Source organism: Chenopodium album, chromosome 5, assembly GCF_948465745.1.
Source record: "Chenopodium album chromosome 5, dcCheAlbu1.1, whole genome shotgun sequence".
In the NCBI taxonomy this organism is placed as follows: domain Eukaryota; kingdom Viridiplantae; phylum Streptophyta; class Magnoliopsida; order Caryophyllales; family Amaranthaceae; genus Chenopodium; species Chenopodium album.
The window spans coordinates 11,228,364-11,255,725 of NC_137838.1; the positions used below are offsets into that span (position 1 = coordinate 11,228,364).

Here is a 27,362-nt window from a genome sequence, read left to right on the forward strand (position 1 = left end):
CTTTGTAAATACATAACAGTTATGTGTTGAGATGCACTCATTTTCCCTCTAGTCTCAAATCTTAGCTACGCGGCTCTTTATTATATTCCATACTAGGTTAATTAGATCCCGTGTCATGCACGGTGATCTATAGTTATAACGGAAATTTCACCAAATGCCACTGAGCAATTTAAAAATTCACCAAATGCCATCGGACTTTTCAGAATTCACCAAATGTCATTCAGTTTTTAAAAAATTCACCCAGTGCCATTAATGACCAACGGCCGTTAACTCCGTTAGTAATTAGGGGTTAATCATGACACGTGTCATGATATAATTGGACTATTTATTTTAATTCATAAAAATTAAAAAAAAAATACAAAAAAGTTAAAAAAAAATACAAAAAATTTTTTAAAAAAACCCCAAAATTTTCCCAGCCACCCCGACCACCGCCAAACCCTAACCCCTCCCCTCAACTCGCCGGAAAACGGCCGGTCACCACCGGAACCACCAACAATCGGCCGGCCGACCATGTAGCTCCCCACCTGACCCACCGCTGACCCCCAAAACCACCCACGCTGCTCGTCCCGACCCCAAAAACCCTGCTCCCTCACTGCCACCACAACAACTCCACCTCCAAGCACCACACTGCCCCCTTTGCTACACCCACACGCACCACCACATCAACCACGATTAGCACCACCCAGCTCCCTTCGCTGCTCCCACGCCCACCAATTGGTCTAAATCCTCAACCCCGATGCACCGCCACTTCACCGCCACCACTACAGAACCCATTTGGGTTTCAGGTTCAACCCAGAAAATCCCATTTTCTAGGGTTTCAGGTTTTCTGGGTTAAGTCGATTTTTGGTGGTTTAAGGTGAGGGACTGGGGTTTATAGGAGCCGGAAAACAGGGGAGGGGGTGGTTTCGAGGCTGCGGTGGTCGGGAAGGGGTTGAATCAGAACCGTTGCTCGTGAAGGTGGAGGTTGGTTGTGGTTTTCCCGGGTTAAGGTTAGATTGGATGGGTGGCGCGTCAAGTAGGGAAGGTCAGAGTAACAATGGGTGGGGGTCGGCGACAGCGGGTGATCCCGACTCCGGCAAGTCGGTTTCTGGGACTGGGGAGAGGTGAGTTGCGTGAAGGGAGGGGGAGAGGGATAGGGAATGGTGGTGAAGGTGGTTCCGGTGGTGACTGGCCGTTTTCCGGCGAGATGAGGGGAGGGGCTAGGGTTTGGCGGTGGTGGGGGTGGGGGTGGCTGGGAAAATTTTGGGGTTTTTTTTATTTTATTTTTTGTATTTTTTTTTTAACTTTTTTTGTTTTTTTTTTTAATTTTTATGAATTAAGATAAATGGTCCAATTATATCATGACACGTGTCATGATTAACCCCTAATTACTAACGGAGTTAACAGCCGTTGGTCATTAATGGCACTGGGTGAATTTTTTAAAAACTGGGGTGGCATTTGGTGAATTCTGAAAAGTCCGATGGCATTTGGTGAATTTTTAAATTGCTCAGTGGCATTTGGTGAAATAGCCGTAGTTATAAACTAAATTAACCCCGTGCGATACACGACATAAAAAATTTCTTTGAAATAAATATGTTTTATATATGTACCTCATATGATAACCATTAACTGCAATGGTATTTAGATCTAAATACTTTTGAAGATAGTAAAAATGCAACCAAATTATACAATATCGAGTACTCTTTAGCTGAGAGTAATTACATTTGGAATCCAGATAATTTTTTTTTATTTTTATTTTTTTTTATAATTATAAATCCATAGTAATGTTAAAAAAAAATAGAAATAACATATTATAATAATTGTCTTCAACAAAATGTACTCCGTATATATAATTTAAGGTAAAAAAATATGAAGGTTTCAAAAAATAAGTACAAATAAAAATAAAAATATGATGTCAGCAATTGATTTAGGCAGGAAATTTTTTTACCACAACTTGACATCTGTACAATTTAAATAGGGGATGATGTCAGCGGTTGTTACTTTAGTTATATTTATAGATAGATTCTAAAGTTGGCCACAGTTAAATCTTGTACTCCCTCCATCCCCAAAAGTTCGACCTTTTGGTCTAATTTTAGTCCCAAAATGATCGTTCAATTTGCATTAAAATACACAACAATTTTACAACAATTTGTGCAAAATTAGGTTCTCATCTAAAATTTTGTTTTATATTCTACTTTTAATACTTTCTCAATCTAATTTTTTTTTAAAAACCCCATATAAATTTATATTTTAATTATACTTTTACTTCTTTTTATTTAACTTTCTTAATACACTCTAAATCAATTTAAAAGGGTCGTTACAAAGGGAGTACGAAATACTTCCTCCATAGTCCATCCCTTATTAATTATTATCGTTGCACAAAAAATAAGCGGAGAAAGTATAAGACACGACTCGAGAAATTGACGCCTGAAACTTTTATTTGGTTTATTGAAAGCTCAATTCACTTTCTTCTCTGCTGCCGCCTTTACCACCGCTAATCTGGTAATTTTTCTCTTCTCCGATTACAACCATGTTCATGGCATACATTTCTTGTTTTTATTTTTTTCGCAACTTTTTCATGATTAAATAATTTGCATTTTGAATTATTACTCTAATTTATCAGCTGAACCTTAAGGTTATTTGATTCTATATATATTTTATTTTGTATTTCTGTAATTTGATCGACATGTTGTTGGATAATAATGGCTTGAAATTTTGATGAGTTATTTGGGGGTTTGATGGGGTTTCTGAAATAGCAAAAGGGGTTTACAGGAATTCATTATAATGTTGATTATGCTTCTGATTCTAATTTTGAGTATTTATAGTTGGTGTGTTGCGCAAGATTTGTTTTTTATTCGTTGATTTAGAATTATGTGGTTGGAAATGGAGGTGGTATTGGGAAATTAAAATTGGGGATTGTTTTTGAGACAATTTTGATTTGGGGAACTTTGGAATATATAGTTTCGGATGTGTTCAGCTGCTCAATCTACTTTTGGACCCAACACATTAGTGCAAGTCCGGGTTGATTTAGGCCAGGCCACTGTTCTGTTTATTTTATGTAATCTGTGACTATGGCAATGCTCGCGTCTTTGCCAATACACCCTTTTGTTGACACCGTAAACCCTTTGTTGAGCCATAGAAGTGATGCTATAGTGTTGAATGTTTTTTTTTTGGAGGGGAAGAGGTGGAGTGGGGTATGAAGTTTCTTTTAGAAATGCTACCCTTATAGGCAAATCAAACCTATCTTATCTACTCTTGTGTTTCTGTATACAATGTATGGTCAATTTTTGTACGTATTTGGCCTTTTCCTGCAAATTTATTATCACGGCCAATCATGGGAACTTATCCCCCACCCACACAATCAAGTGAGAACTAGAGTAATGGAGGGTTTTAGCTTGGTTGTATCTGCCATGGAGTAGGTTTGGAGTGGTATCCATTTGGTTTTCCACATTTTCATTAAGTACGAAATGTTGATTTGAACCTGTGGGCTGTGGTTATGTTTCATATGCCTCACCTTGGCATTTGCTACTGTTGTGCCTACTTCGGATGGATTAAAGTTATATATGCAGTCACTTGATGTATGGAAGCTCATAAGTAATTGACAACCCTTAGTGAAAAATCAATTGTATCACATGTATATCTTTCTAAGTCCACTGATTACCAACCCTTTATTCACCAGTATGTGCTCAAGCTTGTAGTCAAGCTAGTTTTCTTTTGTTCGTGTGCTGTTAAGAATAGTGTGCTACTGATGAAGGAAATTGGTTGTTCATATGGTGCTGGGGCAGCTGTGGGAATAGGTTGTCCAAATGGCTAGTGAATACTGAATAGTGATGGGATATATGGTGATGGAAATTTTCTAGGCAGATGTTGTATGTTGATCCTTCTGCTGCATCTGCTTGCCCTATCACCACTGTACAGGGTTGTGCTGATATTCTGTGCTACTTATGATTCCAGGTCTATCTGTCTGGTTGAATATATTGGGAAAATTCTTTTTCAACTCCAATGCCTGATTTGACTTAGCATCAATTTGCATCTGCTATCAACGTCATTAGATAATTTAGACGTGGCAAGGCTCAGTTCTTGAAGGACTTTGAACTGATTTGTTTTGTTTTGTGGGTGCCAAATTGCAATATCTTATTTCATTATATCTCTACTGGGTTAATAACTTAATATGGGTGATTTGCAGGTCTGGAAGCTTCTCTAAGAAGTAGATTACTCTCAAGATGTCTGGGATTTCAGGATTTGGTGCTCTTGCACCCAAAACAAAAAATATTATTGTTGCTGGGGGGCTGACATCATTTGTTTTTGGAGTGTACTTCTACACCATGCGAGCTGTTGGTGGTACTGATGAACTTCAGGTAGCCATCGACAAGTTTGAAGACAAGAAGCACCAAGATGAGGCCAAAGCAAACTAGGCATAGATCTCGATCATGCAAAGGAACTTGAGTTGCATCAATAATCTGACTGTTCTGTGCCTCATCTGCAGCTGAATGGATGTCTAGACATTGTATAGTTTACATATGGTGTGACATTTGTCGGCCTTGAAAATTTTGAATGTTTTGTAGCACAAGTTTCATCTGGATTTTAGATATGGTGTCAAACACACAGCTAATTGAGCTCTACAAGTATTTAGGTGAGTCGGATTGGGTGCAGCTTATTGTTGAGCTCATCAGCTCAAATGATTAACAAACAGAATGTTTGAAATAATACACAGTGAGACTAAGCACCATTAAATTGTGCAGTTGCTTGTTTCTGTACTAGATGTAAGCTTTTTTTTTGCTGTCTAAAGTTTCGAGTTGACCTGTGGTTTTTGGCAGCAGGAGAGTGCCTCCCACCTCCGAATTTTGGGATTATGTGTTGGCTTCTTGCCCCTATCATAAAGGAGACAATTTTATGTTATGGAAAAATGTGAAGGTTTTTATGATCACACGATGATATACCACATTCAGCAGCAACCTATAAATGACCTCAATAGTTCAAATTGTGTGAAATGCCAAAATTGACAGGATGCACTTCTATTTTGTCTTTCAGATTTTCTTTTTTGTTATGCACTTTAAATTACATATATTGCTACTCGTCATAACCTCTCCATCGCTCTCCTCTAGTCCTCTCACATGACTCAAGAAAATCGAACCCTATTGCTCTCCGCTTACAACCCAAGAAATTAAGGTGAGCGATGGATGATTAAACCATATACCCTAATAACCCCTTCCTCATCATTTCATCATAGTCGTGCATTTGTATCGTCATGTAGAGTATAATACTAGGCCTGTAGTCTGTTCAACAGATGAGATTTGAACAATAAACAGGTCAAGGCATATAGGTCTAGAAAATTTCACTACCATACATATCAACATGGATGATCAATCTTCTCTCCCTTCACATCAAGAAGAGGATCCAATACTCTGAATCTCTGATGTTTCAGATATCCAAATATTTCCGTCAGATCCGAAAACTTGATATAGTAAATATGAAACTTGAAACACGCCATTTACAATAAGCCATGGATTTGACAAAATTGGCTGTCTTATCTGAATTTGGCTGAAAGAAAGTGTAAACATCTAATGCTTTTTCATCTTGGAAGTACTCAACTAAGTATAAGAAAATCAAACAATGCACTATTCGATTGCTAAAGATGCCAATGTGCAACATGGCCAACTTAATGATGTAAATGTATACCATCCTCCTCAGCTAAGCTAGAAATGCAAAGCTATATATTCGACACTTTGAAAGGTATTCTTGATTTATTTCAAAGCAAAATGTAAAACGAACTCTTCATAGCAACCTCAACTGCTGTCATACATGCCAAGGCTAGTCTTCAATCTTTCCACCAGGGATGGAAGATTCTTGACACTATCGTCAATCGTCTGACCAACACAGGACTCGAGGTCATTCATGGAATTCGATTGCCCGGGTTGCAGTTTCGCAGTCTCATATCTGTCTTGGCACACCAGTAACTCTCTTTGCATCTTTTCCTACAAACAATAACCAGAACAATGAAGTGACTATCAATTATCTGAGCATAACATGATTGCAGGTCTAAAGCTTTAAGAAAGACAGAAGTCCCGATGGATGGTAAATAAAACATATGTACACATCAAAGATCTAATTAATTAGTTTAGAGACTTGGCAGTGATGGAATGAGTTTTACTAGTACTTGCTGCTTGAAAAACATCAACACTTCAACAAGCTTTGACCATATTTTATTCCTGGTTCCTCAACTTCCAGAAGGTGCAGGTTTTGGTTGCAGTTAGTGCTTACTGCTTAGGGCTCAGTGGAAAGATTAGGTATCTCTTTGGTTTTTATTACTTCTGGCTTTTTAAAGCAAAAGGACGGATACGTCACCAAAACAGACAAGAGGGGCCGCTTCTTGTCATTCAAAGCAAATATAAGTAAATAAACAGGGGGGGGGGGGGGGGACCTTCAGTAGTACGTATGAAACCGACATAGAAAATGTTAAACTGAAAAGGGAAAGACTACGTAACCTTCAGTAGAACGTATGAAACCAACATAGAAGATGTTAAACTGAGAAGGGAAAGACTACACCTACGTATAACCTGAAGGCCATTAGAGCTCATTCAGTAAAACAAAACAAAAGAACTTTAAACATCAACTTCATTAACAAGGAAGCCAAACTTGATTATTACAGGGTTATGTACTTATGTTGCTTGGATTTTCATGGTATTCGTGATAAAGACCAACTCCATAGTCACATGGGAAATTTTTTTAAGAAGTTAGCCGATCTAGTTTTTTATGTCAAGTGTATATACTGCAACCAGTGGCTATAAAAGCCAAGTACAAAATAGGTTTTTTTTATAGTCTATTCCTACTTTTATCCATGTCAAATTCTCTGTAAAATAAAGTTGGTCCTGCTAGAAATCACCAGCACTGAAATTGAAAGTTAGCAATACTGATATGATACGGACTGCAACAAGTTAAGAAGCACAACAGCACCTATTAATTACAGAATTCATGCTAATTGCAGTCAAAGATACATATTATTATTGGCTACTTCAATAACTTTTGAGCTTTTTAACAACTAACAAAATGTAAAGCATTTAGCACCCAGGGCTACAATGAAGAATAATAACTTCGTATATGGAGTTGGTGTCACATGAAAGATTTTCCCCTTCTCCAGGTGGAAGGGTTGAGTAACTACACAAATAACAAAACAGCTAAATATGTAATAGAACGTTCAAGCAAACCTAGAGCAAAAACATAGACCGAAATTATGAGTCACACAAGTAATTTAAATGCCTCAATTCTATCATACATATGCAAGTAGAATATTAACAATTCCACGGAATAACACACAAAAATTATGCCCCTGAAATAACAAAGAGCTCATTCCACCAAGCATATTCTACGCTACCACGTATAATGGTTTGTCCAACAAATTTTGTCTAATCACATATGGTAAATTCAAGCTCCATTCTTAACAAACTACTACCATCATTACTAACATTTAAATTAACGCTATCCTCGTTACAAACATCTAAGAGCTCATCCCACCAAGCATATTCTACGCTACCACGAAGAATGGTTTGTCCAACAATTTTTGACTAATCACATATGGTAAATTCAAGCTCCATTCTTAACAAACTACTACGATCATTACTAACATTTAAATTAACACTATCATCATTACAAACGTCTAAAAATAATTAAACAGGTCAACATAACACATTCTTCAGCAGCCAAAATGCAGCCAAGAAAAACAACTTTCTTCAACAAGATTGATGCATTCCAAATTATGCTTGAATTTTTTTCAGTGTATAATGCAGATTTTTTTTTTTTTTTTAAATGCATATAAACAATAAAAAAAATACCCAAGAAATTTAAACATTAGAAATTCTGAAATTTCAATTCAGTAAACATAAGAAATCAATACTCCAAAAATAACAATTACCCACAAAATAAATTAAATAATTAGAAAGAAAAATAAATTAAAGAAATTAAATTACCTGAAACTTAGCCATTTCCCCTTCAATAAGATTCTGAGCTTGCACAACAGGAAAAGTACAATGCTCAACACAATTGCCTATCTCTTCTTGGGATCGACGCCTATCAAAGCAATTATACGCACAATTGAAGTACGCTTTCTGAAAATCACATGATTTCAAATAATTAACACAAATTTTTCTGAATATTAATTTTACAATCGAAAAAAAAAACCCAGAAATTAGGGAAGAAATGAATACCTGGAGATTGAAATTGATGTGATCTTGAATACCATCAAGTTGGGATTGTGCAGATGAATTGACTTCATTGAGTTTTCTTTTCAATCTGTCGGTAACAATTCGTTCTTCAGCATTAGAAATGTGGTTCATTTTTTTTCTCTGCTATTTGTTCTGTTTCTTTCTGTGCAAGAAGGGGTTTAGGGTTTTTGAGAAGAAATACTTGCCTTTTATAGTTTTATGCCTTTTTTTTCTTTCTTTTTTTTGAGCTTTGTGGCTTGGTGTATAATACGGGAAAATACAAGTTTTTAACTGTGCTAAATATACCAAGTTTAGCACGAGAAAATCCTCGTTCATAAGCCGTATAAACAAGCTGTGTTTATAAGAGGGTATGCGCGTCATTTTGCCATGTATAGTAAGGGTAAAGTTGTCAAAATGAAATATGGTTGTTAACTTCAGACTGGCAGCGTTAGTCTTAGCAATTTAAACGTCCGTTTTTGAATTGTTACATCTCGTTGCTCACCCCTTCCTACTTCAGTAAGATTCCCCCAATTAGCTTCTGCAACTAAGGGAAGTCGTTGATGACTTTAACTAAAATTTAATGGGCTTTACACATCGTTGTACACGAATGATAAATTGTTGAGAAGGTGGTGGTGGCGGCGTCGACTTGGCGGGGACTAAAATCTCGGTAAATTATTGCATTTACCTTTTTCTTCACTGAATTCCAATTACAACCATGTTCAGTTCAAGCAATAAAAAATTAAAAACCAAATTAACACCCCAAGCAATTGCCTTTCTCGATTAAGTACAACAACATTCAATAAAAACAACCTTAATTTACCCACACATTAACCCATTACATGCATTTCTTTAGCAATTGCAACAAACGAGATCACCAGTGTCACAAATTAAACTAATTACTTTTATTTTCTTACAGCTTATGTACCAATTTCATTTTTTTTTTTCTGGTAAAGAGAAAGAAAGACCCTGATCGAACCTCAACCCTCACGATTATTTTTTTTTTGTCCGGATTGCGGATCAGATACTTTGAGAGTTGGGGGGGAAGGGTTAGGGATCCCCCACACTCAAAGTGCCTCTAGTGGGGATTAAACCCCCAAAGGTGCAATCCTTACCAGTAGACCAAGCTTAGCTTGGTACAACTTATGTACTACTTGTATGACACTATATACTACTTTTATTAGTTTTACTACATATTTTTTTATTTTAAGTGTCCGATTAAATTTTTTGGACACTTTATACAGTAACCGTATCATAAATATTAGTCAAGACACTCCCTTGACCTTGTCGAAGTGTCGACCAAAAAATAGGACTGAGGTGTCGGACACGACACTTAAAGACGAGTCCGAGTTACATTGGTTGGTATCAATGCAGTATATGAGAATAATATTTGACTATATTAATTTATTGTTTTTACGGAACTATATTAATCATATACGGAGTATGTATCAAACCCAAAATCTTGCCTTATTTCTCATGACATAGTAATATCTACAAAGTGTTTGTAACTTGCGGTACAAGTGAATGAATGTGCAATTGACAAACACAAATTGATACGATGGAAGAGCTCATGTAATTTTCGGCATGGTGATCCAAGCTCTCATTTGTACAAGATACAATCGTTCAGAGAAACGTAACAGTTATGCCTCTGACTGGCCTATATTTTCATCGACTGCAGTGGTAGAGTTAAGGAGTGAGTCTTGAGATTCATCTGTGTCAAAAGGTTGGGATTCGTGTTTAGCTGCAGCTTGCAACACCCGATTTTGGATATCTAATGATGAAGGTGAGACTGGAAGTCCATTGCCGTTAGTTTCTAGCTTTCCAGTAGCCCGTGAGATGGCCTGCGCTCCAAGTTTCACCGGAGAAAGCAGCAAACTTCACAGAAGCATCAAAATCAAATGGAACATCGTTAATAGAAAAAGTTGACACACACTAAAACATACGTGGTAGTGATAAGCTAAACTTCCAAGTTACATGGGATGACAAGCCTTTGCATACTTCTAAAATATTGTGAAATGCTAGTGAAAACATCCAAGGTTGAGCACTGTTTTATGTATACTATTTAAGAAGGATTATCTTCTTCCTAGTTCCTACCCAGCTCTTGGAGGAAGTACAGTTACCCACGTTGAATTGAATTGAAGGAAATATTTTCAAAGAAGCGAATTAAATGAACCAGATAAATCTATTGAAGAAGGCAATTTCAGAGTGAAATGAACCAGAAAAGGCAGGCAACATATTCAATCAATGACATATCTAGTAACCAAGTGTGAATCTAAGTAAAACAGCAGTACTCTTAAACACTGTTAATTGCATTGTTGATATATCTAGGCAAGCATTTACATACTGCAATAGTGGCTGCTTTATCTTAGCTTTTGATGAACTCCGACATGAACAGTACTCTAATGTGCCTTAAGAGTCTCACCTTTTGAGCAAGGTAAAGAAGGATCATATGTACGCAGCCTTAACCCTAAAGCCCTATGGTGTAGAGAGGCTGATTTCAATGGTCTAAATCTACTATATGCAAGAAGGGCCATCTGCTACTGCACAGCAAAAATACGAATGCAACTGGTTTTCACAAGGCATTTCAAGTCCTTTTGAGCCTTCTAAGTCATTTCAACTGGTTTTCTTATAAGATCACATAGGAATAATTCACAATGGTTTATGGAACCTCTCATCGAGATAATTATGGAATATGGAATTACCAAAGCTTGAACAACACCCTAAGCTATCCATCATCTAATCTATTTTGATGCCAAGGAGAAAAATACTAGATCAGTCAGCAGCCTACAATTATACAAAGTATTTTGAACATGTAAGTATTATCTCCAGAGAGGCTGCTTATAGCATCAGTCAATATCTTATCCCTTTTTCCCAAAAAAAAAAAAGAAAAAAAAAGAAAAAAAAAGAAAGAGAGAGAGAGAGAGATGAATACATAATCACTCAAAGAATAAAGCATACCAGAAAATACAATCAAGTTGCAACTGATTAAACCTTTCATTAGGTAATGTAAAGTATAGAAGACATTACCTGACATCATTCTTGAAATCTTCAGAGTCCTCATAAGAAGTCACTCGACGATATATGGTCTATTATGTTGGAGAAAAAACGAGGAGAAATATAATAAGTATATAAACTGAAGTAGAGGTAACAGCCATTAGGGCAATAAAAATTCCTTAAAACATCACTAACATCACAAGAACATCATTAATAAAAGTATACACACTTAAACATTACCATAGTTGGTATTTTTCTAGGGAAACCATTATTATACACACACCCATATTATACTATTATAGTATAGGCGAATTAGGTGCCTGCCTCAATTAGTTCCTCAATGGCACATTGAAAAACAGAGTTAGTGCCAGCAAAAGTTCACACAACACGAACCGGACACGCAAATAACAAAGAGTCCAGAGTTTTCAGATCCAATTTATTAAATGAGTCACACGATACGACAAATTTAACTAAGGACTTGTTTGGCATCATTTTTGGCTTTCTGTTTCCTTTTTTTTTAAAACTAAAAACCAATAACAAGAAACAAGAAAAAGGTGTTTCCACTTTTTTGTTGTCAGTTTTCATATTTGTTATGATTCTAACAAGTTTAAATAATTTTTTATTAATTATGTGACATATATCATATACTTTTATACAACAAAAAACCAAAAAACAGAAAACCACAGCAATGCCAAACGAACCCTAAACAGATCGGGTTAGTGTTGAGATTCCTAACCAAAAACCAACATGATTCAACCCGCCTGAGAAAAATAACTAATAATTACAGATTAATGATAAATCTTTAAAATGAGGCTAACTTTTTTTCTAATATGACACAAACCGGACATGGAAAAAGAAAGTTACTGTCAAGGGTTTCGGATACATTTAATCAAACACGACACAACTCATTAGGGTTTGAGTTAGTGTAGAGGTTCCCCAATCCATTTATCTTCGAACACAAACAAGGCATGGCAAGATATGACACGTTTGCAAGCTCTAGATGAAGTATAATCTCATCATGATCAGCATCTCAGTAGCACAAAGATTGATTGATTGATTATTCCATTAGCTACTTTGATGCACCACTTGGAAAAAGAACGTGCATATAACTGGAACATTTTGCTTTGCACAGGGCCACTGGTCATCCAAATAAATTGAAACAGTTACAATGACATGTGAGATCCATATGGGATATGCATCAGCAGACCCCTAATCCCAAACTCAAAGCTAGTCTTGCCACCTAGCTAGGCAGACTGGATGAGGGGGGTATTTGGGTTGTTAATTACGAAGTACTAGCTAGGCAGCTTGTAGATACTTTGTTGTACCACTTGAAGGCAAAATGATTATTATCTTCCAATAAAAATAAAAAATTCGTTGCTTGCATTGTCAAGAGTCAAAAGCGCAAATAGTCATTTTTTTTTGGCAAAATTAACCCAAATTCTAACATCAAAATTTACACAAGCTTCTGAAAAATTGAACAAAGATACATATCCCTCAATCAAATTTCTATCACCAAGAAAAACATGCATGAGTCCTCATTCAATGTTCGTACGTTAAGATTATTTATCCAAAACAAGTTATACTAATTCTAACATTGTACTGTTATAGATAATGATAGTTCTATCCAAAGTTATGAAAATTTACCTGACCAAGGCCAATAATACCAATGAGTTGTAGAGTTTTCTCCCACTCTGAAACCACATAATGTCCTCTTAGCAAATTACAAAGCAAATTGATAACAGTGTTAACAGTTATATATGCTAAAAGAAACAGTGGTTACACCTCAATATATATATTCAGAAAACAGAGAAATCAAATAAAGCTAATTTTGTTACATAAAAAGCAGCAATATAAAAAGAAACTTGTTTTTTTGTTTCATTTATAGAGATGACTTCTCATGTATGTGGTATTACAAACTTTACTAGTCTAATATAAGGGAAGATGAAGAAAACAAACCTAGCAACGCATAGAATGAAGCAACAGAACCCTGCATCAAAGCAAATGATATCATATTAATTGTGCATACAAGGTACAATAAGAAAAAAATGCCAGAAAAATTTGGGAGATGTATAGATGTATTACTTGCATACTCAAAAACTTTAATGGCAACTGAATCTTATATGGTTTTATTCAATGGAAATAACCTTAACTTACCACAATAACCCCCAAGACTTGCACAGGAGTAGGATTCAATTCTTCAAGGATTGCCTCAGCTTCCTGAAAAAGGTTAGAATAGCATGGTCATAAACTCATAAATCATATGAAATGGTGTTCTTGAAGAGGGCACATACACTCATACATCTATATATTTATAAACAACAGAAATAGTCACACACTGAATAAACCAACACCGAACACCCACCACCCTCTCCCCCAAAAATATCTAACAACATAAAATTTTAAACCATAATACCACCATTAATAATTGACTCAAATCCATAATTGAGAGACTCAGTCCAGCTCAGAGATGTGGAGCATCCTCGCAATTATAAGCACTTTTACATGATTCGGCTTAGTGATTTGGTAGAATTTGCTGAGGGACAAAGAAAAAGATATGATTTGACTTAGTGATTAGGTAAAATTTGCAACGGGACAAAGAAATATTAGCCTTGGGCTTCAATCAGCTTTGAACCAGCCTAGATAGTACCAAATTACGATGTGTGATTATAATCATAAGGGAATATGATTCGAATTTAGTCTTCATGGATCGCTTGGTGACAAGTAATTGCATGAGCGAACGTTACTCTTAATCACCCAGAAGTAAAGACACATGCTCATATATTTATCACTCTTTTCTCCAGCACACATCACACTGTATAGCAATAAATACTTTTCTCCGAAATCTTCTGCATTTACCCATCCCAATTCAAAATAGTCAACCTTAAAATGCCATAGAAATCCTTCATTCCCTCTTTCATCCCTCCATACGCATTTTTCATTCATAGAACAGATAGATGAAACAGCAGTACTTGACCAAGTGACCTGCCATCTATCATCGTGTTGATTTCTTAGAAAGCCAGTCAAATAAAGATTTTGAATATAGTATTTTAATTTCCATACTAAAAAAGACAGTAGATGCTTGTTGGATTATTAATATGTAGGGACTTCAAGAAGGATAAGTAATACATATATTAATATTGGCAGATGGCAAAAAAGCAGTCTGATAATACAAAAGTTCTAGTACTGCAGCAAATTAAACACACAGAAAAAATTTCAGAAGACTACAAAAATTGACAAAACACTATCGCTTTTAAGAAAATGGATCCAGTGATTCCACTCCCATAGTCAATAGTCCTACGGAAAACGTTAATAATTTAGGAACTGCACAAGACTACCTCATTGAGGATAGAAATTGCTGTCTCAGGTTTCAGCTCCTTAGCACGAAGGCCATTTTTAACCCAGGACTTGAAACCACCTTGGAGGACATATGGTCTCTGGTACATATAAAACAGATAAGACTGATGAGATCAAAATATTCACAGTCAGGAGATGGTTAACAAAACAAAGAACATACAGAGACAACCATCTCCAAAGTTAATTGATATATGGGAGAGAGATCTTATTTGTAGGGGTTTTATCACACAAAAAATGCATCACAGTAAAGATTTGTATACCCAAGAAATACAAAGAACTTACCTTAACCCCGAGTTTCCTTAAGGATCTGGCAATGCCTTTTGCATGACTTCCATCAGCATCCATAACTATGATCTTTGATCTGTCCTATAGGTAACACAAGACTTAATTTGAGATGCAATAATAGCCATGAAGAGATGTTATAAGAGAATCTAAGGATGTAGGGGTGAGCCATCAAGCTTTTTAAAAAGAACAAAATATTTACCCCAAAAGGGATCAACAGATTTACTCAAGTTGGTTTAATGTTTGTTTCAGTAAGATGCAAATCAACAGCAAAACAAGCAAAACCATCTTTTGTATGATTTTTGCATCAAACTCCTATGTAATCATGAAAAGAAGGGAAAATTTTGACATTTCATTGATATGTATTGCACAAATAGAAAAACAGATGTGCATGGCTAGGGGTTGAAAAAGAAAAGGCAAAATAAAAAAATGACTGATCTAAATCTTTATGATAACCATTCTAGATGAGGTAAAACCATCGCAATTGCCTTTTTTTCCTCAATGTTCTTAAAATGTCGAAAGGTATCATTAGCTGTTGCAATTTGGTACAACTATACCAAGGCATTTGCTGGGAAGACAACAGGCTACAGCACATCCAAGAAGAGGACAACAATTAATTGTTAACCCCAAAATTTTCAGACAGCGTCATTACTCTCAGGAGCATAGCAACCAAATAATAAGTTTGTAGAGAAAACAACTTCTCAAAATTCTCCAAAAAACAAATAAGAAAAGAAAAGGTGTACAGAACATAATGTCACCAACGAAGACTTGTATCATGCAGAATTCAATATGTTGAAACAGAGTTTAGGGCATTTTGGGCCTTTGGGTTAAAGAGGATTGGTAAAGGTTTTTTTGCAGTAAATTATCAATAAATGGCTCTGGTAAATAAGAAAAAATACAAGGGTAAAAGCATACTTTAACATTCTTCAGATCCCGAATCACCACTGCCGTCAAAGTGTCATCAAGGTCTCTGCTGCTCTTCATTAATTTCCTTAGAGAACTATCAATCTGAATGTACAGAAATTTAAATGCATTTAGAATTTATCTGCCACATAGTAAACTATACTTACTTAACTTACTAAGTTAAGTAAGTATAGTAAACTATACAGCATATCTCTTGATTTTGCAGCAAGAACCAATATTTTGCATGTATAAAAAGCAATATTGTATGAAATCTTCAACAAAATACTGTAAATCAAACCTTGGGCATGGATACATCTGCATATCGAGATCGAGCAGATCGTCTAAGATCAGGGATTCCATCTTGTTGCCTCAGATCCTTCATACAAAAAGTACACCAATAATTACATAAACCTCAATATAAAAAAATTAATAATAAATAAAAAAAAAATGGTGCTAATCACTTCTGTAGAATATGATAAGGCTAGAAAAAAACGGTTTCTTGCCTCAGGCCTGGTATCTACAAGAACAGCACTTTCCTTCCCTGATACGAGCTCAAAAGCCAATTCAGGAGACAAATCTCCAGCATAACCACTGTAGGTGACCAGCCAATATACAGCCCTGCACAAATCTGGTAAACAGCATAAATTTCCTGTAAAAGCATGGAATGACCCCAGGCTACACCGAGAGAAAATATCAGAGTCGGGAGTGCAACATCAATACCATAAAGTAGACGTGGTGCCAACGAAAAGAATGAATGGGACAATAGGATCTGAGGGGTCCAGGCCTAAGCTTCTCTCTAATCCTTCAATGGCAGAATAAACCTGCTCATAAGATCCATGTTTTCAGAGTGAGAAGTATAATCGGCAATGACTAGAGTGATAAATACGAAGTAATAAATAATGTAATTGCACATTCAAGTGAGTCAGTCCATGAAAAATTTAGTACTAATGCTGTATATATGATTGCCGCAGGGTGGTAATTGTATTTAGATGGAAAAGAATCACCCACACAACAAAAAGCACTTAATTGACAGTTGGATCCAAACCTATGTTTGTATAGAAAAAGGATACATATATAGCCTATCATAATAGTTAGGCATGAAGAACACACTGTATCATATTCTTATTATCATGATGAAACAATTGACCAGTAAAAAATTATCAACAAAAAACTTGGCTCAAGTCTCACAAATAGATCGAGAGAGACTTGAAGAGGAAGTAATGACTTAACATCACCTGTAAGAAAACCATTCCCACTGGCCTTGAAATTTGACTAGTTTTCTCCTCGAATAATTTAAGTGCATCCTGGATCTCCAGCGGCAGAAGCTCTTTGGAAGTCTCATACGAATAATAGACAAATTTACTCCCCTTAACCAAAGAATCTTCAACCACAAAAATTGTCTTTCTTAACAACTCAAGAGCTACAACGCCAGCTTTACTGCAGGATTCCTTAAGGTTACTTGGAAGGCTGCTCAATTTAGAACTAGTAAGTTCACCAGCTTGATCAAAAGAAGAGAGCACTTTTGTGGTTAGATTTTCAATTACTTGGTTGCCATCCTTGACAATGTCTGATATCGTCGAATTAATCTTATCCACAGAGCTATTCAAGGCATTCTCCCCCTCACCAAATGAAGCTCTTATTGATTCATTTGTTTGAGAGAGAATATTCTCAAAACTACTGCTGGAAGATGGCAATGGCTCACCAGTGATGCCTGAAGTGTCAGGCACGTTACTAATGCTGTCAGCAACACGATCCAAAATCGAGACAGGCCCTTCACTAGAAGGTTCTAGCAAGATTTCAGCACTATTCACCAAGTTGTCTCCTAGTTGTTCTTGTGACACAAAGGCAGAAGAGTCCTCCACATAAGTTAAATGTTGTCCACCTCTAAAAAATGAAGCACTCATCCCTCCGGTAGTGTAATTCCATCCATCCAATAATGTCTTATGTCCTGCATGAAAGTCATAACTGAGAGAACTTGCAGCTTCTTTCTGAAGGCATGCTCCTGGACAAACACCACCTGACAAGCTAGGAATTGTTGTGTCTACCGAAACACATTGAATACCAAACGCCTTTTGCGTTCGAGTGAGGCATCTCATTCCATCATTTAACAAGATCTGCACAACCAATATGATTGATCAATAATAAACTGCTTCAACCTTTAATTTGCATTTGCAATCCTAGAGAGCAAAATGCCTAATGATGTTCATTGTTAAAAAAGTTAAAACCCCAACCATCTTTTAAATTTTTAGACCATTCTTTGGAGCAATTACTCTGCAGTTCTTTATATATGTCAACTAGCTTAGTTGTTTAAAATCCCGGGAATAATAGTGATGATACACAAGACCTAATACCAAATCCCGTCTACATCATTGTGCTTTATAGCCCCATATATATGCATTTCCTAAGAGGCATCAAAAGATTTGAACTTTTAATAATTCCTAATAATCACATCCCAAGAAGCATATACACAGCATAAGATGATTAAGCATGCTAATCAACCTAAACAAACAGCTTCAAAACTAATTAGCAATTTTTGAGCTAATTAATAGTGATAATAATCCAAATCAACTACATCTAAATAGTGCATTAAATATGATCATTCCAAATTCAGCTAAAAAAATAAATATTCTGAAGCATAATGTTATTGTTACCTGTGAGTTAGAAGAACAGCGGGTGGCTGAGCAAACTGGCAACATTTTCTTCCCCAGAAAATAAAAATAACCCAATTCTCAAATTCCTTGAAATTCTGCAAAATTAAGCTAAAATCTTAAGACCCATAAGAAATTTATTCGAATTTGAAATGTTTTTCTGAAAACCCAGATAAAATTAATGGCAGCAGCAGTTGGTTTCAACTGTGAAACATCGGAAAATGACAGAATTTTGAGCCAGAAAATGTGTACTCTAAGTAATGACCAATGAAATTGTAGTGTATGAAATCGTGTGGCGTATCGAGGTGTTTAGGTTCATCTACTGAGATTCTCTCTATCGAGTTGTGGACAAAGTTCAATGCTGGTCGTTGTCTATTTGGCATTATCCTTTTTCTATGTCCGTTTGTGTATCGCTACTCGTATATTAACAAAGTCGCTACTCCCTCCGTTTTTAAATATTTCTCCATTTCTACTTTTTGCACTATTCATTTATCTTACTTTGACTAATGTTTGTGATTTATACATAATAAAAAATATAGTCGTGTGGGTAGTTGTTGGAATCATCTCAATGAATAGATTATTAATATTCAATTGTTAGAAATTATACCTATTGATAATTAAAGATATTAGTGATCAAATATTAGCATCGGCAGGCGTGTCCAAGAGAAATGGAGCAAGTATTTAAAAACGGAGGGAGTATCATTTAACAAGCCTCGTTATTAAGTTTGGTTTAGTAGGAAAGATTGCACCTTCTAACTTTGAGGTTGGGGTTCAATCAGCACTATTGATACTTTGAATGTGGAGATCCCTTTATCCTAAAGTCGTGAGGGTTGAGATTTAGTCGGGGTTCTTCTCCTTACCCCACTAATGGCACTTTGAAGATTAGGATCCCCTAATCCTAAAATCATGAGGGTTGAGGTCTAATCAGGATTCTTCTCCATACCCCAAAATAAGTAATTAATGTAATGGATGTCGGACGACTTTTCAACCAAAACAAATCGCTATCACTTATTCACTTAACCTCGATTCTTCACTTTTACAGTTATACTTCTCCATTTGTTGCATTCTTTGTATATCCCCTATGTTTACCCTACTTTTGCCCCTTTACTTCTTCGTTTGATTTATACTGTGTATATGATGGGATTAAGTGAAAAGTTTCAAATTTAACCAATTAGCACTTTAATTTGGTTTTTAGAGTACAACTTCAAGAAGGTTGGATTGTTGAACTATTCCATGCATACCTTGTTGGTTGTGCAAAAGCACATTTCAAGGTATCAATTTATTCAATTAGAAATATAAAAAAATGTGATTCATTAAATTTAAGGTGTTGGGATTGAATTGTATTTGTGCTATATAGAAATTATTTTCGGCAATAAGCAAGTCTATATACATTGTGGTATGTCCGTTGATTTTTATTTATTATGTATCCTTATTAATTTACGTTTGGGGTAGGGATGTGTAATACCCATTCTTAACCTAATAAAAGGGTTGGTTAATTGTTTTAGAATTCACTATCTTCTTTTTCTTCTTCGAAGCTTGACATCATTTTGGCTATTCTAGAAGACCTTTATTGCACTCTCTTAGAAGAGCTAGTGAAGTGGTTTGACCTCTTGGATTGTGTATGCGGTGTTGAGGTTCAATGGTTGATTGGTGGTGGTTGTACATGTAGCTTGTTTTCCATTATTTGTTTTGGGCCTTTTCCTCTCATTCTAACTAAAAAGTAAAACCTCGGGAAAGAATTATTGACCTCGAAAAATATAAACTTATTGGCTTGACAAAAAGTTGTATCCCTTTGAAAATGACATGTGATGCTTTCATATTGGACGTATGTTTATTAGTGGACATTAACCCAATATCGCATTTATTAGCTAATTTTTCGATAACTAATCTTATAATTATCTTTACACAAATAAAACTAGTGAAAATCAAGTAGTAAAAAGAACTGATTGAAAATCAACTAAGGGCATGTTTAATAAGTTTGATTTATAGAGTAACCACTTTGTACTAGTTAAAAATAGTATATATATATATATATATATATATATATATATATATATATATATATATATATATATATATATATAGTTTTAAGATTAAACTTATCCTTCTCGGAATGTAAAAGGTTTGTAGTTAAAGGCGTCTTTCTAATATGTCTTAGAATGAAGGATGTCTTTATCGTAGTTAAACACGAGGGGAAAAACTTAATTCAACTAAAATTTTGAAAAATAAATGAAAAACTTAGGGCTTGTTTGGCATCAGTTTTGATTTTCAGTTTCCTGCTTTTTTTTAAAAACCAAAAACAGGAAACAAGAAAAAGGTGTTTCCACTTTTCTGTTGTCAGTTTTCAAAATTATCATGATTTTAATAAGTTGAAATAATTTTTGATTCATTATGGGGCATATATCATATACTTTTAAAAAACAAAAAACAAAAAAACAGAAAACCACAGTAATTCCAAACAAACCCTTGGTTCAAGCATATGTCTATGAATGTATTACATGCATAACTTCAAGCATATCACAACAAGCAATACTTTTATTAGAGAAAAAACTTACATTGTAATTAAGTTTGTATACACATCCATTTATAAGAGTATTTACATTGGTTTAACAAAAGGACAAACTGGCAAATAAAACAAAATACTAATCACTTGCTTGCTAGTGTGGAGTGACACATCATAGCTAGGAGAGGAACGTGTTTCCCCAAATGGATATGTAGTTTCACACATTTCATAGCACATTCCAAGATTTCTATGTGGTAACTTGACAATAAATTGTGTATCTTGTATATGTTGGATTCTCTATTGGTTGCAGTATTTTTGCCACTTTTCCCTTTTTTCTACAAATGAAATTCACAAGGTCTTGACTATCTTAAGAGGGGGTTGTAGTTTGAACTAGAACACTTGTAAGTTTGGGAAGTATTATGTGTCACAAAGAGCTATAGGGTTGTAGCTTGTATAGTGGATATGCTTTAATGGTTTTTATTGCCTAAGAGCTAGAAACCTAAGTACGTAGTAAATAATAATTTACATACACACACATTATAATAAACATGTCGAAAACATACGAATCAGTGGAAACATCTTGAAAAGCTAGCTTCACAGGCTATTGGAAGCTTTCCAACAAATTATAGCCCTCGCCTCAACGTTTCTAGTTCCTCACGTGTATAGAATCTTGTATTTTGATTCACAATACTAGTCATCTACTGTGTTGAGTTGTAAATTGTTGTATGTAATAAGAATGTTTTCATCATTATCACTTATGTTAACTTGTTAATTATCCCATTTCAGCAACTTTAACACTCTGTAATATCGCAAATCTAAAACTCAAAAACTAATCTCAAACACTCCCCACCATTCCTGAAAGTTGGACTCACTTTGCATTTGCGCAATCTCCAATGTGCATCTTTAACCATCAATATCTTCGACTATGCATAAGCTAAAATTATTGTATAAATTTTTTATTGAAAAAATTTATTATTAGTTAAATATAATAAAAACATCATTTGCTTTTAAAAAAAAAATCACTTACTAAGGGTTCATTTGGTATCGTTGTGGTTTTGTGTTTTGTACAGCTTTTTGTGTGTTTTAAATCATATGATAAATGTCAGATAATGAATTGAAAATTAGTAACCTTATTAAAATAATGATAATTTTGAAAATTAACCACAGAAATGTGAACACCCTATTCTTGTTTCCTGTTTTTGGTTTTTTTGTTTCCAAAAAATAATAGGAAAGTGAAAACAAAAAACAATGCCAAACATCCCTAATTTTTATTTGTTTATAATTTTTTATTTCAAAAAAAAAAAAAAAATTGTTTTGTTAAAGGCTTATCGATAGGAAGTCTTTTAATCAGTGAAAGGAGAAGTAAAGAAGAAGTAGAAATGGGATGAGTAAATTGTAGTATTGCACCGGCAACATGGCTTATATAGCCAAGAGCTTTACATATAATGACATACAAGTTCACAAGTATTTGGACTTGTGTGAACATTGTGAAATCAAATCAAATAATAGGCATTCACATTTATCTTCTAACACTCCCCCTTCAATGCCCATACTTATTGATATGTCCATTTTATATAGTAATTTACCCCCGTCCCTTGGTCATAATTAGTAGTGTTTTTGGCTCTTTTGAGCCACTTTTATTGCTAATTGGTGTTTTCTAGTGTTTTCGAAGTTTTTGTTGAGTTTTGTAGGAAATTGCACCTTTGGAGCATTTTCTCGGGTTTTTCATGGAGCGACTACGGAAATTAGAAGAGCACGATCATCTTTGAAGCCCAAGGCCGGTTAGAGTCATTGAGCCGGTGATTAAGGGCTCGGTAATCGGGATACCGAGGTATTTGGACCGAGTATTCAAGACTCGAAGAGGAAATCCGGATTGGGCCGAGGAATCAAGCCCAATCGAAGTCCAAGCCTCGAAGAGAAGCAAGGGCCCGATCGGGCAAGCATTAGCTCGATCAGGCGCGGCGTGCAACTTTGGTGCTGGTGCGTGGCCTAAGGCGCGCCCGATCGTGTGAGCATTTAGCTCGATCGAGCGTTGCTGCTGAGAAGAGGCGCGAGGAAAAAGGCGCGCCCGATCGGGCGGCCTCTAGCCCGATCGGGCGCGTGTTTCTGGAAGACTTTGTTAGACGAGCACTTAGTTTCTAATTAGGAGTTGTTTAGTTTGTTGCTTAAGTACGTTTTTGGATGATTATTACGGACTTACCTTCTTTTTTAGATTTTCTCTCTCTACTTAGGATATTTCTCTCTCTTAAATTCTCTCTCAACTTTTGTTCTTAATTACTTTCATTAATCCAGATTCTTTTTGGTAACAATTTCTTCTCTTTTAATTTCAGCTATTTCATTTACTTCTTTGATTATGTTTTGTTTTATTTATTTGATTAGTTTAGTTATGATTATGTCTGAGTAGTTTAATTCTAGGGTTTATGGGGATCCATAATTAATATGAAGGGATAATTTATTATTATTGATTATTGGTATTGCATGATAATTTCTTATTGAATTGTTTTAATTCTTTTCAATTAGATTATGAATCGAGCAGATGTAATTTGATTGTGAATGTTTAGCAATATTGAATTGATGAATCGAGCATATGTTAATTTAATATTAAAGGCTATTTTTAATAGGAACTTAGATCTAGTAAATTGCGAGAGCCTGTTAGATCTATGTTGATTAATAAATTGCGAGAGCCTATTAATCATGTTATTTGTGCAATGTTAATATTTAATTATTATGTTTTATCCCGTAATATTAATTATTGGTGAACCTGTGACCCTAGGCCTTCTTATTATTGTTTTTCTCCCTAAACTTATTCTTCGTAGTATATAATTTATTCCCAAAAATATTGGTTACTTCGATAATTTAGATTATAATAATTAATTAGGAGTAAAAAGACTTGTTTCCCTGTGGAGTTCGACCCTACTTCCCTATCTACTTTAGTTAGAGGACTTAGGTATTTACTTTTGATTAGGGGATACGACTTTACCCTGTCACTTATTATACAGAAAAAGAATATGTTGCCTCATCAAAAACCTTGCTAGGTAAAACCCTAAGGGATAAAAACCATAGCTAGGGAAAAAGAGTACAACGATAGTGTATTATATGTTTTGGTATACTGCCTCGTTAAAAACCTTGTCAGGAAAAACCCAGTGGGATAAAAACCTGATCGAAGGGAAAAAGAGTGCAGTACATATAATACTCCCCCTGATTTCAGCATAGTTCACAGAGATGTCGCATTCCGATTTTGTGAACTAACTGCTCAAATTTCTTCGAAGGAAGTGATTTGGTGAACAGGTCGGCAAGATTGTCACAAGACTGAATTTGCTAGATATTTATTTCCTCGTCCTTTTGCAGATCATGTGTGAAGAACAGTTTTGGGGCAATATGTTTCGTTTTATCTCCCTTAATATATCCTTCAGTTACTTGAGCGATACATGTTGTATTGTCTTCAAAGATGATGGTTGGATTTTTTGTTATTGCGTTCATTCCACACTCCTTTTGGATATTACCGATCATCGACCTCAGCCATACACATTCTCGTCCTGCTTCATAAAGAGCTATTAACTATGCATGATTTGATGATGTCGCGGTCAATGTCTGCTTTGTTGATTTCCATGATATTTCAGTGCCGCCATAAGTGAACACATATCCATTTTGTGACTTGGCATTTTGAGGATCTGATAAGTATCCAGCGTCTGCATACCCAATGAGAGCAGCATCTTGTTTTGGTTGGTAATATAAACCTCAAGGTCTTGTGTCCCTCGTAGGTACCGGAGTAAGTGTCGAACTCCCTTCCAATGCCTATATGTTGGTGCATTGTTGTGCCTGGCTAACAGGTTCACAGAGAAAGCTATGTCGGGTCTAGTATTGTTAGCTAAGTACATTAAGGCTCCAATTGCACTTAAGTATGGTACTTTTGGACCCAAATCTCTTCATTTTCTTCTCGGGGTCTGAATGGATCATTTTTCATATTCAAAGAACGAACAATCATTGGGAAGTTGGTTGGAGTTGCTTTGTCCATGAAGAATCTTTTCAAAACTCTTTCTGTATAGTTTGATTGATGGACAAAAATACCATGACTCAAGTGCTCAATTTGCAGTCCAAGGCAAAATTTAGTTTTCCCAAGGTCTTTCATCTCAAATTCTTTCATCAAGTACTTTGCAGTTTTCTCGAGTTCATTTGGGGTTCCGATGATATTTAAATCATCAACATAAACTGCAATGATAGTGAATCCTGATTGTGATCGCTTTATGAAAACACAGGGACTAACTTGGTTGTTTTTGAATCCTTATGTGGTTGTTTTTGAATCCTTCTCTCATAAGGTATTCACTCAGACGGTTATACCACATCCTTCCAGATTGTTTTAATCCATAAAGTGACCTTTTTAGTTTTATGGAAAGCAATTGTTTAGGCTTGTGGTTTTCTGGTAGTTTTAGTCTTTCGGGGACTTTCATGTAAATGTCCGTATCGAGTGACCCATACAAATACGCAGTCACTACATCCATTAATCGCATTTGCAGTCCTTTTGTGACTGTCAAACTTACCAGAAATCTTAATGTGGTTGCATCAACCACTAGAGAATATGTTTCTTCATAATCAATCCCTGGAATTTGAGAAAACCTTGGGCTACAAGTCTTGCCTTGTATCTAACTATTTCATTTTTCTCATTACGTTTTCTCACAAATACCCATTTGTATCCAACGGGTTTTACACCTGCTGGTGTAAGGGTTATATTTCCAAAAACTTCTCGTTTTTCAAGTGACTTTAACTCAGCCAGCATCGCCTCCTTCCACTTTGGCCAATCACTCCTACGTCGACATTCTTTTACTGTTCTTGGTTCAACATCATTTTCATCAGACACAATGTCGATTGCGATGGAATTTGCAAATGTTTCATCCACGATAACATCTTTCCTATTCCATTGAGTCTTGGTAGAGACGTAATTCATTGAAATCTCATTGTTATCGATGTTTTGAACATCTTGTTCATTTCCCGTAGGGTTGTCTTCTTGTTCGTCCCCTTTTGAATTATCATCATTTTCTTTACTTTCATCCACATTTGGTCTTTCTTGACCTTCTGGCGAGGGAACATCATTAGTCTCATTTTCTATTCCATCCAATCTTTTCAATTTTCTTGGCTTAGAATCTTTTGAACCAAGTGGTCTACCACGCTTTCTGCGTGCTTGAGATTCACTTTCTATGGCCTTATTACCAGTTGGAATTTCGATACATGCAGGAGCATTTTCTGCTGGTATATGTGATTTTGTCACCTTCTTTGTGTCTACAAATGCATCAGGCAATTGATTTGCAACACTTTGTAAATGAACAATTTTCTTGACTTCTTGTTCACACATATTTGTTCGTGGGTCTAACATCAACAGTTGTGTTGCATTCCAAATAAGTTCTATTTCTTTCTCACGTGGGTCCACTTTCTCTCCCCCTAAGACTGGGAATACTGTTTCATTAAAGTGACAGTCCGCAAATCTAGTCGTAAATAAGTCACCAGTCAATGGTTCAAGATATTTAATTATAGAAGGGGGATTCAAACTCGACATAAATTCCCAGTCTTCTTTGTGGACCCATTTTTGTTCGTTGGGGTGGAGCAATGGGAACATATACAGCACAACCAAAGATTTTTAGATGTGAGATACTGATGTGTCTATTTTATATAGTATTTTACCCCCGTCCCTTGGTCATAATTAGTAGTGTTTTTGGCTCTTTAGAGCCACTTTTATTACTAATTGGTGTTTTCTAGTGTTTTCGTATATTTGGTTGACTTTTGCAAGGATTTACACTTTTGGAGTATTTTCCCGAGATATTTTGGAGCAATCACGAGCATTGGAGAAGCACGACCAGAGTTTATAGCCCAGGGCCGGTTAGAGCCATCGAACCGGTGATTAAGGGCTCGGTATGTGTGATACCGGGGCATTTGGACCGAGTAATTAAGACCCGAGGAGGAAACCCAGATTGGCCCGGAGAATCGGAGCCCAATCATAGTCCAAATAGTGGCCCAAGAGAGCCGCCCGACCAAAAAGGCTGGCGCCCGGCCGGGCGGGAGAAGCAAAGGTCGGCGCCCGGTGACGCGCCCGCCCGGGCGCGAGAAGCGTATTGAAGAGCAAAAAGGCGCGCCCGATCGGGCGCGTGTTATTGTTAGGAGACGATTAGCGTCGTTTTAGTTTGTTTTAGTTTAGGATTTGTACGGAGTATAAATACTCCTCCGTAAAACGATTTTAGGATCTATCTCTTTTACTCTTTTCTTTACTCTCTTAATTGTTTTCTTAGATTTTCTCTCTCTTATACTTTTGTGCTTAATCCATTCTTAATTACAGATTTGTTTGGTAACTATTTCTCTTCTCTTAATCTTAGTTGTTTATTTTATTCCTTTGATCATGTCTTGCTTTATTGCTTTGATTAGTTTAGTTTTTATTATGCGTGAGTAGTTTTCTTTCTAGGGTTTATGGGGATCCATAAATAATATGAAGGGGTAATTTATTGTTGTTAATTATCAATG

At 35.7% G+C, this 27,362-nt stretch overlaps 2 protein-coding genes and 1 long non-coding RNA gene across 3 annotated transcripts; 1 reads left to right on the forward strand and 2 right to left on the reverse strand.

The window, feature by feature from the left end:
- Positions 1-2,313: 2,313 nt before the first annotated feature.
- On the forward strand, positions 2,314-4,720 carry LOC145630432 (uncharacterized). Its single transcript, XR_014112051.1, has 2 exons — positions 2,314-2,481; positions 4,166-4,720. It is a non-coding gene; the product is annotated as an uncharacterized LOC145630432 (long non-coding RNA).
- Positions 4,721-5,575: 855 nt separating this feature from the next.
- LOC145630433 (uncharacterized) lies at positions 5,576-8,416 on the reverse strand. The gene is made up of 3 exons (XM_081682689.1): positions 8,181-8,416; positions 7,944-8,081; positions 5,576-5,954 (listed from the first exon to the last, which is right to left on the reverse strand). The coding sequence occupies exons 1-3, from the start codon at positions 8,307-8,309 to the stop codon at positions 5,766-5,768; spliced, it is 456 nt and encodes a 151-aa protein (XP_081538815.1). The 5' UTR covers positions 8,310-8,416; the 3' UTR covers positions 5,576-5,765.
- Positions 8,417-9,618: 1,202 nt separating this feature from the next.
- LOC145631883 (uncharacterized) lies at positions 9,619-18,689 on the reverse strand. The gene is made up of 13 exons (XM_081684105.1): positions 18,359-18,689; positions 16,943-17,821; positions 16,428-16,528; positions 16,211-16,325; positions 16,006-16,083; positions 15,720-15,812; positions 14,805-14,888; positions 14,504-14,602; positions 13,323-13,385; positions 13,125-13,155; positions 12,813-12,859; positions 11,202-11,260; positions 9,619-10,049 (listed from the first exon to the last, which is right to left on the reverse strand). The coding sequence occupies exons 1-13, from the start codon at positions 18,401-18,403 to the stop codon at positions 9,815-9,817; spliced, it is 1,929 nt and encodes a 642-aa protein (XP_081540231.1). The 5' UTR covers positions 18,404-18,689; the 3' UTR covers positions 9,619-9,814.
- Between the last annotated feature and the right edge of the window lie 8,673 nt (positions 18,690-27,362).